General features: G+C 34.8%; 1 protein-coding gene and 1 non-coding gene across 2 annotated transcripts; both read right to left on the bottom strand.

Moving 5' to 3' along the window:
* Positions 1 to 495: 495 nt before the first annotated feature.
* LOC122646517 (E3 ubiquitin-protein ligase PUB23-like) lies at positions 496 to 1,775 on the bottom strand. The gene has a single exon (XM_043840089.1). It carries the CDS (start codon positions 1,773 to 1,775, stop codon positions 537 to 539), a length of 1,239 nt encoding a protein of 412 aa, XP_043696024.1. The 3' UTR covers positions 496 to 536.
* Positions 1,776 to 10,071: 8,296 nt separating this feature from the next.
* Positions 10,072 to 10,145, bottom strand: TRNAV-CAC. Its single transcript has one exon. It is a non-coding gene; the product is annotated as a tRNA-Val (tRNA).
* Between the last annotated feature and the right edge of the window lie 5,958 nt (positions 10,146 to 16,103).

Raw genomic sequence — 16,103 nt, 5'->3', positions numbered from 1 at the left:
TGGGATCTTAATTGTAATTAATTTATAATTTTTCTTTAGCTCTTATTAGACTGTAACAGACTATTTATGAGTTTCATATAATCATTCACAACAGTGGTATGTAATTGATCTGATCTAGGGCAAATTCTTATAAAAACAAAAAACAAAAACAGATCTAGGGCAAATTGAGGCTGTGTTTGGTATGCATTCTAGGTCAATTTTCCATTCTTGGACGTAAAAAGCAACAATTTTATCATACGAGAATGCCAAATCGACCTAGAATGCATTCCAAGAATGCATACCAAATGCAACCTAAGTTTCTCCTTGTGGTTTCTTAGGGAAACAGATTACTTGTATGAGACATATTGAGTTGTAGAGGAAGAAATATCAAACAATATAGATGTATCTATTACTTAAAATTAAGGAAAGAAATAAAAAATCACAACCCACAAAGGCACAAACCCAATAAACCACTCTTTGGAACAAAATTTGTTGAACATATAATATAGTATATCATCACTAGAGATGAATTTTCACCTCAAATCATTCATTTATGATTACAAAAAATCCTTCAAATTACAAGGGAAACAAGGAAATTGCTGCCATGTATTACCATGTAACTTAAGGATATTCATTGCTTTATTCTTCATTGATGACTGCTCATCTATATGTACCAATTCTATTAGCTTCTTCACCAATCCAAGTAAGGCCATTTCCTCTAAAACATTATTTGATGGATGAGAACTACATATCAACCAAAAGATCTTCACCCCAAGTTTAGTTGCAGTATCCGAAACTCGTAATATCTTCTTCGATACCGCCGCGATCCCTAATCCATGTTCAACTAAGGCTAATCTTCCATCAGCACATTCACAAAGCAATTTGATAATCAACAATATTTTCTCACATTTAGATCCATTGTAATCTGGTAGAAGCTCAATAAGAACACAAATTGCACCAGCTTCAATTGCTTTTACCCTATTCTTTTTAGATAATCCAATGATGTGAACCAAAACATCCAATGCATATTTGCTTGCAGTGCTATTAATCTCATCTGATAAGAATTCTAATAAAGATTTAAATAGATCAATACTTTGATCTTCAATAACCCAACTGAAATCATAATCCACTTTAGCCATTTTTCTAAAAATAGTAACAGTTTGAAGTCTAGCCTCACCACTTCCTCTTTGAAGCATCATAGCCATAGCCTTAATGGATTCAGGATTTGGTGTAATCTGAAGCAATACCTTATTGGAAAAGGGAATTTGGTGTAAGATAGATAAAGCCTCTTCACAAGCTCTAAATGTGATGAAATCAGAAGGTTCAATTAGGGTTTGGACAATTATATGACTCAATACTTCAACACCACCTGATTGGATGAAATCAGTTTTGGTTTCATCACCCAATTCAATTATTGATCTGAGCTTCTTTAAGGAACTTACCTTGAATGGTGTTGAAGAATGAATTGTGGTTAACAAGGAGACTAACTCATCATGCTTGCTCGTCGCCGCCGCCGCCGCCTCCCGTATGGTTTCTTTCGACGATGTACTCTCTTGCCATGAAAGTATGAGGCGCTTAAGGGTATGGTTTGGGGTGAGATTGAAGTTGTTGATGATCTGATTTGTTGCAGGGCAAGTAGTCTTCTTGTAGGTGAAGAACCACTTCTCAATGTTCTTCTTTTCATATGTAACACCAGTGCAGATGATGACAGGATCCTTCATTAGCTCCATTGAAATAGGGCACCTGAAATATCTAGGAATTTCCATTGCTAGATCTGGTTTCTTATCTTTTTCCATTGTTTTTGAAGAAAGAAAGAGGGAAGGACATGTATAGGGAAGAGTAATAACTTATATAGAGTAAGAGAAAGTAAGAGAGAGAGAGAGAGAGAGAAAGAGAGAGAGAGAGAGAGAGATGATGATGATGATGGATCAAAAGAAGGAAAAGGTCAAAGTCAAAATATAAGAGATGCTGTGTCAAGCTGTAATATCGATATGGTTGGTACCTTGATGGTTTTCCTTTCCATGAGGGAAACCTTTTGGAAAATTTGATGATTTGACTTGTATTTTTTATTTCTTTTGGGAAATTAAAAATATTATTTTTGTTCTGACTTTTTAGAGATGGTGGTCCCTAGATATTACCTTCCACAACCCCACCCCTCCCCTCTTCAAAGAAAACCATAAAACAGAACCTTTGGGAAGCTTTAAATTTGACTTTTTCTTTTTTAAGAGATGGCTGTCCCTATATATTAACCTCCACCCCCTCCCCACACCCCCCCCCCCCCCACACCCGTCCCCCCTCCCCTCCCCCACACCCTAAAAAAAAAAAACTTTTTTAGACACTTACTTTCATACTAAGACTTTCAAACCAACCAAAACAACCCCCAACCTAGAAATATTTCTCCCATAAAATGGTTCAAAAAACATTAGAAAAAGTTTTCATACACGACTGTGTAAACCGTGTATGTGAGAAGGTCTCTCACAAAGAGTTGGAAAAGTCATAAATCCCCACCCATTAATTAATGCCTTGAAACTCCCACCCTCTCACATACACGGTTTACACGACCTTGTATGAAAACTTTTTTTTTTTTAAAAGAAAAATGGGTCAAAACCATCTGATATTGCCAATCCATGTCGATCGGTATTTTTCGAGACCAATACCGATACACAAATTACCAAAACCATGATAAGAATAGAAGGCAAAGTAAAAGACTATATGTTACCATAATTATGAGAAAAATGTTGGGTTTTTTTTTTTCTTGAATTCATTAGTGGTCTACACAATTTTTATTGAGCTTATATATGTTTGGGTCATGTTTCAGATTCTTTATTGTGTGGGAGGATTAGGGTTTTTTTTGGGTTTTCTATATATGTTATGTGTGGGTCACATTTTTGGTTCTTTATAAGTACACGATTAAAATTTTAGTTGTGTGGGAGGATTAGGGTATTTTTTTTGGGTTTTTATATATCTTTAGTGGTCCATTCAATTTTTATTGAGCTTATATATGTTTGGGTCATGTTTTGGGTTCTTTATAAGTACATGACAAAAATTTTAATTGTGTGGAAGGATTAGGTTTTTGTTTTTTGTTTTTGTGACTTTTCTATATAGATTTTATGTGTAGTTAAAATCTTAGACATAAGTAAGAGAGATCACATAGTGAGATGAAGAGTAGTGTAGAGTTTTTTGTCTTCTTAGTAAAAAAAATTCTATGGTTCTCTTGCTAAATGTAGGTATTCATGCTGAGCCACGTTAAATTCTTAGTTTGTGTGAGATTGTTTACTTGGTTTCTTCTTCATAGTTGTGCAGTCAATCTCAACATGGCATTAGAACGAGGTTTAACGGATTTCAAAGGTGGCGCAATGAGGGTGGAGCTTATTTAAAATGGAGAAGCTTACAAGGGTTGAAGTTTGATAAATGCCCACCCTTGAAGCTTGGTGTTTACCATGGTTTTCTGGCGTTGTACATGCAGTTAACGGTGTATATCAGACAGATTCTGCTTCGTTAGTATAGATTGTACAAGTTCATACAAGATCAACAGTGATCAAGCTTGTTGAGGTTGATGGCGGGCATGGAGGGAAAAGATTCGATCGATCGGATGGCAGTAAATGGTTCAATATTCTCCCTATGAGCAAAATGCGAGATGCACTTGGTTATCTATGCACACCATACAATTAGAGTTTGTGTTCAACTCTATAATTAAGCAATCCACTCAGGATCCATAGGGTTCTGATGGGATCCAAACCGTCTAGCTAACTAAATCCAAATAGTTGTAAAATGGGTTTGTTTAGTTTTGAATAATTTTCTTAAAAACCATCTCAGTAGGGATGTGAACGGATCGGATTTTCCTTTAAAAAAGAAAAAGAAAAATAGATCAGATTTGGCTCGGATTTACTACTATCCGAATTTGAATCTATTTACCGAATGATATATCTGCATCCGATGTGATATCCGACGGAATTTTAAAAACTAATATCATATTCAAATTCGGGAGTTTATCGGATATCCGGATATTATCTGATCTGATAAACTATCTAATTAGTAAACGAATCTGACCTATATCGATTATGGATTTCTTTCTCCGTTTATCAATTTCAACTTAGGACTAGGTATATTACCAAAATATCCTTATAAAAAGGTTTATAATAAGGATAATATAGTAATATATCATATGTTTTTACAAAAATATTGAACTAGTCGAATTTTACAATCGGATAGTAAATTAACCGAATATTATTCAATCCAAAATAGAAATATTTCAATTCGAATTCAATTAACTTTAGGATGAATTCAAATGTTTTTCAAAAACCAAAATTTCGGATTCAAAAACCCTTAATAGATTCGAACACGGATCGGATACGGATTTCAACTATCCATTTACATCCCCACATCCACCTCGAGTTTTAGTGAATTATGAATAGGGTTCTGATCGAATTGTCTAAAAGACATAGATCTTCATTCTGAACGGTGTGATTGTTGATTTGATTCCTTTAACTCAATCCGATAACTACGTTTTTGTTGCCTCTGTTTTGGTGAGATCTCTTCTTTTTTTATTCATTCCTCTTTTTGGAGTTCATCTTATTGATGATAGATGCCAATGTTATATTATTCTTGATGTTTGGAATAGTTGTATGCCTCTAACTTTATTAGAGAAGACTCTTGCGTATTCCCATTATTTGGAGATAATGAAATTTTGGTGGACTACAGTCCCGTGGTTTTTACTCCTCTCATTGAGGTGGTTTTCCACGTTAAAAATTGATGGTGTTCATGTGTGCTTGTGATGCATTAAGTTGCTGATTTGGGAGCTTAGTTATTACCTTCATTGTGTTCAATATATATTACTCTATTTGTTTGCTTTTTATTCGATTCACTCAAGAAGAGAAAAATTACTTGTGTTTGTTGACGGGATGCACAACGGTTTACTTATTTTTTCCATTAATAGGCAGCTGACAAGTGTTATATAATTAAGTTAAGTTAATTGAGATGGTTAGCAAGAACCAATTAAGAGCATTGAGCAATGTAAGGTTGGAGAAAGGGGAATTGAAAAATCAGTTATTTTTGTGGTCAAATTAGATAGATGGTGATTGGTGACTGAAACAGCCCACCATCATCTTTAGTCAACTCCTTTATTTTATTTTTTCTGAAGTTATTTTTTAAAGAAAAAAGAGATGTGTTGTCCACATGAGAAACAAATAAAATAAGATTAAATGGAGTGGAGATAATTAATTGGCTTATCTTAACAAGGCACATGAGATTGGGTTTCAGTTTCTCCATAATAGGAATATTCTCAATTTCATTGGCTGGCTTTCTTATCCTTAATACTTGAGTCCATTTGTATCTTTCCTTGATTCAATCCATGAAGATTGAAGATGATGACCATTTCTATTTGAAATTTATAGTGAAAATTAATGTTTATCTCTTTGTCTTGTAAGTCATGTAAGTTAATGCTTAACTCTTCGTTAGATGTCGTATTTTTCACGTGTCAAATTTTTAAATTTGCATCGCAATGCACCGTTAGACTAAGACATTACAAAGGAATTTTTTTCATTATGTATTACGTATTGGGAAGGCAAACCAATTTCTGAATACTTTTGACGATGCCGACAGATTTTGTGATGACCCATTAAGGGATACAATAAGTGTGTTTTTCAGCTGTATTAGGCAATTAATGGTAGACATAAAGAGGATATCCAAAGCTATTATATAAATAAAATGGATGGATAAGTATAATTACTGAAGCTCTATCTTAATTTTTTTGAGGACCAAGTACTATTTTTCTACCGATTGCTTAAGTTCTAAAAATATTACTTCTAAAATTAAAAAAAGGATAACTACTAGTAAAGTCTTGTTATGGAAATAATATAAGTAAACTAATTTTGATTTTTTAAAAGTAGGAGGGCATTAGCATAATTGTTATTTGGGAAGAGGTTTTCGATGAGGCCTGCTTGGAAGGAATCTCCTGGTGGTTCATAAATATGTGTCATATGTCAGTTTAGGTGAGGCCTAAATTTGTGGGCAGGTAGACCCTAAGATCTTTTCTTCAAAATAAAATTTCAGTCCAATCGGAATTTTCTAAGTAGCAAAATAGAGTTTTGTAAAATTTAGAATTACAGGCCTCAGGGTTCGTAATTAAGGGTGTTTATCAGTTCGGCTTGGTTCTATCTAAACGATTTGGTTTCGGTTCAGTTCATGATATAACATGGATAAACATACATAGAACTGAATACTATTTGGTTCTAATTTTTCAAATTAAAACTGACTACTATATATTCAGTTTCGATTATTAATCTTTTATTTGGTTTTGATTATCTGATTGTTCTTCGGTTTGGTTATCTGATTTGAATTTGGTTAAGGTCTGGATGATCATTGGGGAAAATAAACTTTATACAATCATTGGATGCCTTGAAGGTTTAAACTACAATTAATATATTTAACACCATATAAACACACCACAAATCAAAATCTACAGGGATCAAACAAATATATCCAAATAGGTATAAAATATAAGAGTCGGTGTTCTCTGTAGTAGGGGAGTACAGCCTCTATGCATGTGCGGGGGTCAATGACAGCATGTGTGTGGCATCATGGGAGTGGGATTTCCGCCTTTCATGGGGGGTGGGGTGGTCATTTCGGCCCCCTTTGTGTCTGGATGTGGGCGGTACGTACATTCCCCCACAGATAACTTTCTTCCAAAATATAAATTTCAAAATTTTCTAAACTATCAAACAGATTCATTCTGGAAAAGCCCATCAAATCTGAAAGTTCACAAATGCGACAGTTGCACCATCTCAACTTGAAAGGAAGAGCCGAAGAGACAAAAAAGTGGAAGAGGGCAACTCTCGAAATCGAATAGTTAGTTCTGTTTTATACAAGGTTGTAAAACTCGGGTTTAAACCAGCCAGAATTCGAGTTCGTCTCGATTTCGACCATATCTCGGTCGAAACCTGGGATTTTTTCCCATTGATGGGGAAACTAAGGTTTCGACCCCAAAAGAAGGTTTTTTAGGTCTGATTTTTTGCAGGTTACCTATTTTTCACATTTTAAACACAATCCATGAATTACATTCACCAAAAAATCACTGAAAAATAGTACTTGTGGTTATTGACCCAAGTTTACTAACGTACGCGCTGATATAATACAGACACTAAAATGGTATTATAAATTTATTATTAGTTCACATAATTATAAAGTACTTGAACCATGAATAATATATTGAATCCAAATAAAACATTAAGATACCCGTCTTCAATTCCATGCGGAGTTTCTTGGTAGGTCTAATCCACGAGTAGCGTACCACTGAAGATTGCGAAGCCGGTCCTCTGAATGCACAACATACGTATCCCATGACATGTTATGAGACCAATTGGTCTAATAGTCCATTAGCGATTGGAAAAAGAAAAGCACAGGGTTGGAATTTAATGTCAACCTCTTTATTGATCTCCCAAGAAACGCTCGAAACCAGGCCGAATTAAGGGATTTTTAAAAGTTTCAGTCGAACTCGTCTCGGAACCTATCGAAACCGAGACAACTCGATGGTTTCAACAGGTTTCGGTCGAGTTCTTGATCACTGGTTTTATAGAATGTAATGCTTTTGGATTGGTCCAACCAAGGTTCGGTTCGATTTTTATTCGGCTTATCAGTTTACGATTTATTCAATTTTTATTCTGTGGTTTTATTTAGTTTATTAGTTTGGTCGGTATGCAATGAATGGTTTTTTATTCACAACCAAAAATTTACATTCAAAACCAAACTAATTTAATTCTATTTGATTCGATTCAACTTCAAATGGGCTGTTTAAGTTTTGGTTTTTGATTTCGGTTCACTTTTGACACCCAGTTTTGGTTTTTGATTTCGGTTCACTTTTGACACCCTTATGTGTAGTAGTTGTTGGAGTACTAACCGTAGGCATGCATGGACATACATCAAAATGCAAGCCTATACATGGCAAGGTATTTGATTGAATCAATAACATGTAGTAATTCACACCATTTTCTATCGCTTGAATTGCTATATCATTCTTCCACATAGTAACATTGAAGTATCCATCAAGAGATTCCTTTCCAGACATGCTACTTGGACAAACTCTTCCCTCGTTATTATCCGTCTATCATGCTAGCCCATTCCATCTGTGCTAGGCAGCTGTCCACTCTAATTATCAAAGTTTAAGGAACAATGTCTATTGGATTTTTTAGGGGATTGATTACAAGAGAAGGGGGGGGGGGGGGGGGAGGGGGAGCCTAGTAATGAAGGTCTTGTTGCTCCATAATAATCCTAAATGTATTCCAGGTAGGGATGTAAATGGATATCCGAAAATTCGAATCCGATCCGCATCCGTATCTGTTTAGAGACATCCGTATTCGTTTAGAGATATCCAAAAAAAAATTCAAATATTCTGATATAAATCCGTTCGAAAAAAAAATCTGAATACTTAATAAAAAATTAAGTAAATAATGATCTTTTCTTAAATATTCAACACGTTCTAGAATATGAGGAAAAGAGAATCATGATCTCGAGATATGAATTGAGAGTGACTTAATGTATCCGCTAGGGGGAGGAAGGTCCTGGTTACACAAGGTAGAGACGTAAACGGACAGTTGAAAATCCGAATTCAATCCGTATCTGAAGCCATTTGAGTCTGTTTAGAGGTATCCGTGTTCGGCATAGAAATATCCGGATCGAATCACATCCGATCCATATTTGAGCCGAATCCGATACGTTTATATCCCTAATTCTAAGACATCATAGCAAACACATCAAAATAAGATACAATAGATATCCTATTAAGCTTTTTATAATAATGAAGGTCTAGTTGCCCCATGATCCTTTAAGATGTTCTTTCAATTCTACTTGAAGGATTTTTTATCACAAAACAACCAAAGTTAGGGCTAAATCAAATACATGGTGAGTCTGACACAAATAGATCTCTAACTCAAGAGACATCTTGAACACCCTCCTATTGGCTACCTTAAACAGGGTGTGCATGTAAATATTTTTTTAAAATTAAAAATCAAATACAGCCAATGACCAGGTTTTTTGTATGTTCGAATGAGCTAAGGAATCTGTGGAAGTTCCTAAGCCAGCAAACTATAATTATATAGGATAATATAAGGTCATATATAAACTTTGGTTGGCCTTGACTCCTAAACAAAGAATGAGTCTAATAGAAGGATTGTGATGAGATGATGAGCTTGAACTACAGCTATTGCAAATAATAAATCTATCATGATAATGTCATTAAAGTTAGTGACCTGCCACTACTGTCATTGATGCCATATCAGCTAACATGTTTGAGTCTGTGCAATTGATAGAAAATCACACACCCATCTCACTAGTCAATTTTTGATTTATTTAAATTGAATATGTTATATGGATGATATGTCAAAATTAATTTATCGAAAATTACAAAAAAAAAAAAAAATTTACATTAAATGCCACTGACATATTGTTACTTGGAAATCATCGCATGTTCATAACTTTCAACCATGTTTTACTCTTGTTTTATATATATATATATATATATTCGTATAAGACTGAAACTTGACTGTTGAGATGAATATTACTTCTTAATTAAATTATGTGGATCCATCAATGAAATCGTGGATTTGTGCAATTGATGGAAAATTTACATTAATTATAGTTTGCAATTGATGGAAATTACATTAATAATATGTCAGCAGGTCTTAGGATACCTTCATTTTGAAAGAGAGAGGAATTAAAAAAATAATAATAAATTGAATTCTTGCATCCTGGTGAAATGGTCATGTTTGAATGAATTGTTAGTTGATAAATAATGGGTAATGAGTAAGAAGTAATATTTTATGAGAATCGTTTGTCTTTGTTCAAAGCTATCGATCTGTTTTATATAACAAAATATAATTTGGAAAACTTGGATTTTATTGTCTATAAAGAATAAGTTTTCACTTGGAAATATTCGGCCAAATATTTTAAGAGTTCAAATTTTATTTTTTTTGGGGTGCAAATTCGACCACGGGAAAATTTTATTCATCTTTCTAAGGGGCAAAAGGGTTTAAGAGGGATTAACATCCTTGGAAAGGTTCAACAAGATTCTCTACATCTAAAAAAATTTAAACTATAGTTTGTCTGAGCCCGGGTTCGAACCGGGGACCTCTAGTGTGTGAGACTAGCGTGATGACCAACTACACCACCCAGACAACAGAACTTGATGCCTTACAGAAGTTCTAAATATAATCAAAGTAGTTTAATAGTATAAACCCTCTGAACTCTGACCAGAGCATAAATTTTTACATGTTTTCATGTTCGAGATAGGGACCAAATTACTAGAGAAAAAAAAAATATAGATATATAATCATTTGCAGCATACAAGGGTTGTTTGTTTTTTTTTTTTTATATGGCACGAAAAACCCCGCAAGTGGGGTGATATACTAGGGCCCAGAGGGCAAAAAGGAAGATACAATATTGAGGAGGTCTTCTAGAAATGAAGATTTTCACAAACCCAAATAAGGATAGCACAACGCCCACTTGGAGATATTGTGGACACAAACATTGTCATCTCTACCTACAAAAGAGAAAGAGATATATAAACTCAAAGCGTGAAGAAAGAAGCCTTAAATCCATCATAATGGTGGGGGTTTCAATAGGAGGGGCGAGCAAGGGGCCTAGTAGACACTTCACAAGGACCTTTGACAGTCGAAGTGGAGGATAACTCGACGAAGCCCATCATTCGTAGCCGCCTTCGATCCTAGACGGATTGCTCTAGCTTCCCCAATAATAACTGAGCTGGGGAAGTTGTGCTCAATAGACACCAGCATATAAAGGTTGTTGGTGGCACTACATTGTGCATGGTGTAGAAACGAGAAGAGAGAGTGTCTCAATAAAGAATGAAAATTACTTGAATGTAGCTGACTTGTATTACAACTCAATAATGAAATTACAGTCCTCATAATTTTATACTTTGAACACATTTTTTTTAACCACGTTCTCTGCCTGTTCAAATTGCAATTTTACATATGAGAATAGATAAGGTTTTCTATTTGTAGTTGACACTTTTAGAGGATCTTTCGGCGATGATGATTAAGGACTGGCTGACTCCTGTGGTGATCGAATGGTGAAAACGACTGTTTTACCCCTAGCCTATTTTCTATACCTAAACGTTTCCAAGTAGAGCCAAGACTCATATGATAGCACCTTATTTAGCCATTTTGAACTCATGAGTAAAATTTAACCCAAATCCGACAGCCATTTGTGAAAATGATGTATGATTTTACCGTGGTGTTGGAACCTCCTCAATTTGAGACAAAACTCTTTGATTTAGTCTCATTTAGCTATTTTGACCATCTACGTAAAATTTCATCCAAATTTGTCTCAAACAAGTTTCAAGGGCATGGTTTGAAAATTTTAATTCCACCATTCTCACTTTTGATTTTTCCCTGAACTCGAATGATTCAATACTCTTCATCCAGAAAACGAGTCAGAGTATTGTTTTATTAGTTTTATATGTGGATGACATGATTATTACTGATGATGATTTCGAGGGTATTTAAACTCTTAAAATATTTCTTCATCGACAATTCAAGATGAAGAACCTTGGTAATCTAATATATTTCTTGGGGATTGAAGTTACTCTGACACCTGTTGGTTATGTTTTGTCTAAAGTTAAGTATGCTTTTGATCTACCATCTGAGATTGGACTTTCTGATATAAGCTAGTTCAGACTCCACTAGAACTCAATGTCAAGATTCGTTTCATTGATAGAGAGCCACTTTCTAATCCTATACTTTATAGCACATTGGTGGGAAGTTTAGTCTACCTCATAGTTACTCGGCCTGGTATCACTTATGTTGTGCATATTGTCATCCAGTTTATGGCTACTCCTCAGTCTATCCGTTGTGCCGTTGTGTTTCGTATTCTTAAAAGACACATTATTTAAAGGAGTTTATTTTCCTGCATCTTCGTCTTTTGATCCTTGGGCATATCTGATGTTGATTGGGCTGGTGTTGTAATAGAGCATTGATCTACTACAAACTTCTATATATTTTGAGAGATTTTTTCGTCTCATGGCATAACAAAAAGCGATTTATTGTTTCTAGTTGTTGTAGTAAGGCTGTATCGTGTCCTTGCTGATCTACATCTTTATTTGTCTACAAAGGATTCTACTTGACAAGGGTGTATCCATGACTGCTCCAACTCTAATTTTCTTTGACAATAAAAGTGTCATTTAGATAAGTCACGATGGAGTTTTTCATAACAGAACAAAGCATATTAAAATTGATTATCACTTTGTTTGTCCCTATTTTCGTCATGGAATACTGCTTTTAGCACCCATCTCCTCTGAATATAAACTCACCGTTATTCTAACCTAGCCTAGGCTCACACTTCTTTGCATATTTGATTTCTGATATCCAATCTTCAAATGATTTCTCATCCACCATATTGAGTTTGAGGAGGGGTGTTAGCTATAATATTGGTGTAATATTTTCCTTGTATTGGTGAATATTAGTTAGGTGTTTCTTCCTATGATTGTATGCATAAGGTATGTAAGTTTAGGTTTATGAGGACCAATCCTATAACTTACAAGTTAAGAGTTTTCAAGAGATTTTCTCTTTCAAAAAAAATAAAAAATAAAAAAATTGTCGGTGCTTCAAAGTTTAATCTACTCATCTGAGAAGTGATTCATAGTTTGTAGTTATACGTATGAAACATAAGTTTAAAAAACATAAGATTTGAGATTTTTCACAAGACTTACTTATGAACTAAATTAAACTTTTTTTTTTTGGTAGTATAAATTAGGGAAAATATTATTTCCATGGCCACAAGTAGATTAGTTTAAATTTTACCACCAAAAAAAAAAATATTAATTTAACTTTAACCACAAAAAAAGTAGATTAGTTTAACTTCATAATCAAATATTTTGATGAATGTGAGTTGAATAAATTAACCATTGGATAAATAGAGCCTCCATGGATTTTCTACATGTTAGTGTTTTTTTTTTAAATGTTAAAAAGGGGGATGGGGAATAAGGGGATACAAGGGGGAATACTACGTGTGGAGCTGAGGCTTGAACTCGAGTCTTCAGGGTGCGTAAGCGCCTACCATGCTAGCCCATTCCAACTACGATAGACAGCTCTCCACTCTAATTATCAAAGTTTAAGAAACAATATCTATTGAATTTTGTAGGGGATAGGTTACGAGAAAGGGGGAAGGGGAGCCCAATAATGAAGGGTTTTGTTGCTCCATGCTAATCGTAAATATATTCCAAGAAATCATACCAAACACAAAAAAGTAAGATACAATAAAGATCCAATTAAGCATTTTAAAATAATGAAGGACTTGTTATAAGATGATCTTTCAATTCTACTTCAAGGAAAAAATTTTTTTTTTTTTATTTTATTTTATTTTTTTATATCACAAAACAACAAAAGTTAGGGCTAAATCAAATACATGGTCAGTCTGGCAACCAGTAAAACTTTGTCATGCATATTGTATCCTCCCCGTGGCTACTTTAAACAGGGTGTCCATGTATTGATTTTGAAAACTAAAAATCAAACACAACTTTTTTTTTTATAAAAAAAAAAAAATTCAAATACAGCCGCTGACCAGTTTTTTTGGCATGTTTGAATGAGCTAAGGAATCTGTGGAGGATCCTAAACCAACAAAGAATGAGTCTAATAGAAGGGTTGTAATGCATGGGATGAACTTGAACTGCAGCTAAATCAATAGAACTAACATGAGGCTGCGTTTATCTTTGTTCAAAGCTATCTGATTTATGAGAGGAGCATGGTTCGTGATCTCCGTATCGGCTGGATCGGGATCGCCCAAACTTGGGCAAATATGATACTTTTGTCCCTATTTTTTTTTACATTTTTACCCCTGTCCGTACAGCTGGATCGGATCGGTCTTGGCTGATACCGATCCGATACCTCAAACCATGGAGAGGAGTATCTCGGACCTATCATTCTTAGTGAACCCTTTGTAGGAGAAGGAATTAAAAGTTTCCCTTTCCACCCTTTTTAATGGCTCCGTTTGGTTGCAAGGGACATTAAAGGGAAGGGAAGGGAAATTTTCATACTTAGAAAAGGAATTTTAATAATCATTACCCCATGTGACACCATGTGACAATATCAATAATTCCAAATCATTTCATATTTGGTTATTAAATTTCACATTGCTTTGCATCCAATTCCCTTTGGTTTAAAATGTAAAATAAATATTACATGTAAAATGTATATTTACTATATATGGTAAGAAATTTAGGTAGTTTATACAATCACATAGGATAATGATTACAAAAGTTTCTTCTTTAGGTTTGAAAATTTTCCCTTCCCTTCCCTTTAATTCTCCTTGCAACCAAATGGAGCCTAAGTTTATCATCATCCGGATCTCTCTTCATCCACTATAATGTGACCTTCCTTATGATTGGACTCTTAGGGAAGTGAGTTTCATCAGCAACTCCCACCCTTGATTGTATAAAATAGATTCAATCCTTTGCACTCTAGGGAAGTGAGTTTCATCATCAACTCCCACCCTTGATTGTATAAAATAGATTCAATCCTTTACACTCCAAATCAAAGGTGGGATGATGTGACTTAAAAGGTTTTGATCTCTCTCCTCATCGTGGGTGAAGGGAAACTCGATCTTCATCTCAATGAATGGATTTATTAGCATTAACTTGGTTTTTAATATGAAGAACTCATATAGACATAGGGCCTGCATGATAACACTTCGCTTTTTGGGCCATGTTTCTATTTCAAAAATGACTTTTTGCATTTCTGTTACTGGGCCAAATTTCTGGGTAAAAAAACACGTTTGGTAACACATAATAATTTCTATTTCTTGGCCAAAAAAAAAAAAATAGAAACGCATTTGTTATGAACAATCATTTCTGTTTCTAGAACTTCTATAAAATTTTAAAAATGGGGAAGCAGTTTTCTGTCCGGGAGTGTGGCCTACGCCAACACTCCCATGTGTCTATCTCTCTCCTCCTTAAAACAAGGGGGCAGAGGTGTCTTTTCAGATGGGGAGGAGAGAGATGGACTCATGGGAGTGTTGGCATAGGCCACACTCCCGGACAGAGAACTTTCTCCCTAAAAAATATCATTAAATACCCAAAAATTTGGTGGAGGCGTATGTGGTAGCCATGGTGTTGATGGTGATGGTGGTTGTGGAGATGGTGGAGGTGGCGATAGTGGAGGTAGTGGTGGAGGTAGAGGTAGTGGTGGCGGTGGTGGGCGTGGCGATGGAGGTGGTGGTGGTAGTGGTGGCTGTGGTGGTGGTGGTTGTGTCAGAGGTGGAGGTGGAGGTGGAGGTGGCGGTGGAGGCGGTGGTGGCAGAGATAGTGGTGGTGGTGGTTGAAGTTGCATTGGAGGTGGTATTAATCTTTTTTTTTTTCTCCATCTTCTCCATCTATAAGATCGTCAGACTAATTGATCGTCAATGTTCTCAGTTGCTCAGCTGCCTTTCAATTTTATAGGGTTAAGGAAAGTGTGGAAGATTAATTGGAATATTCGGGGTCACGGGTGGAGATAATTTCTCAATTTGGAGTTTCCTTTTTTTTGGTAAACCAATTTGGAGTTTCCTAATGAAAAGGATTTTGTTAGTTTTAGTTTTAGGGTTTTTTTTTTTTTGGGGGTAATTAGAAGATTTTGCTAAGTTAGCTTCCTTAATTAAAGGGATTTTAATCGTCACAGTCTTTTTAGTTGCTTTCAATTTTATAGGGTTGAGGAAAGTGTGGTAGATTAATTGGGAAGCTAAATAATTGGAATATTCGAGGTCACGGGAGGAGAGAATTGTTCAATTTAGAGTTTCTTAGTGAAAGGGATTTTGTTAGTTTTCTGTTTTAGGGTTTTTTATTTTTTGGGTAAGAAGATTTTGCTAAATTACCTTCCTTAATTAAACGGATTTTATGTTTTCATGTTAATAAACAGCTCAATAATGATGATGATGGTGATTATAACTACATGTAGCAGCATCACAAGAACTATACCATATTGAGTGAGATAATATATGTCACAGTTTGGTCAAGTATCCTTATGCGCCAGTACTATAATTGGTATATCAGTAAAATTCATGTTGGAATTTTAAGTGAATTTAATTAAAATATTTTTTATTCAAAATATTTTATTTATTTTTTTATAAAAAAGTTTATTAGAGCG

The sequence above is a fragment of the Telopea speciosissima genome, chromosome 11 (genome assembly GCF_018873765.1).
Source record: "Telopea speciosissima isolate NSW1024214 ecotype Mountain lineage chromosome 11, Tspe_v1, whole genome shotgun sequence".
Classification (NCBI taxonomy): Eukaryota; Viridiplantae; Streptophyta; class Magnoliopsida; order Proteales; family Proteaceae; genus Telopea; species Telopea speciosissima.
Note: the sequence above shows the minus strand (reverse complement) of the source record. Positions and strands in the feature narration are given on the sequence as shown.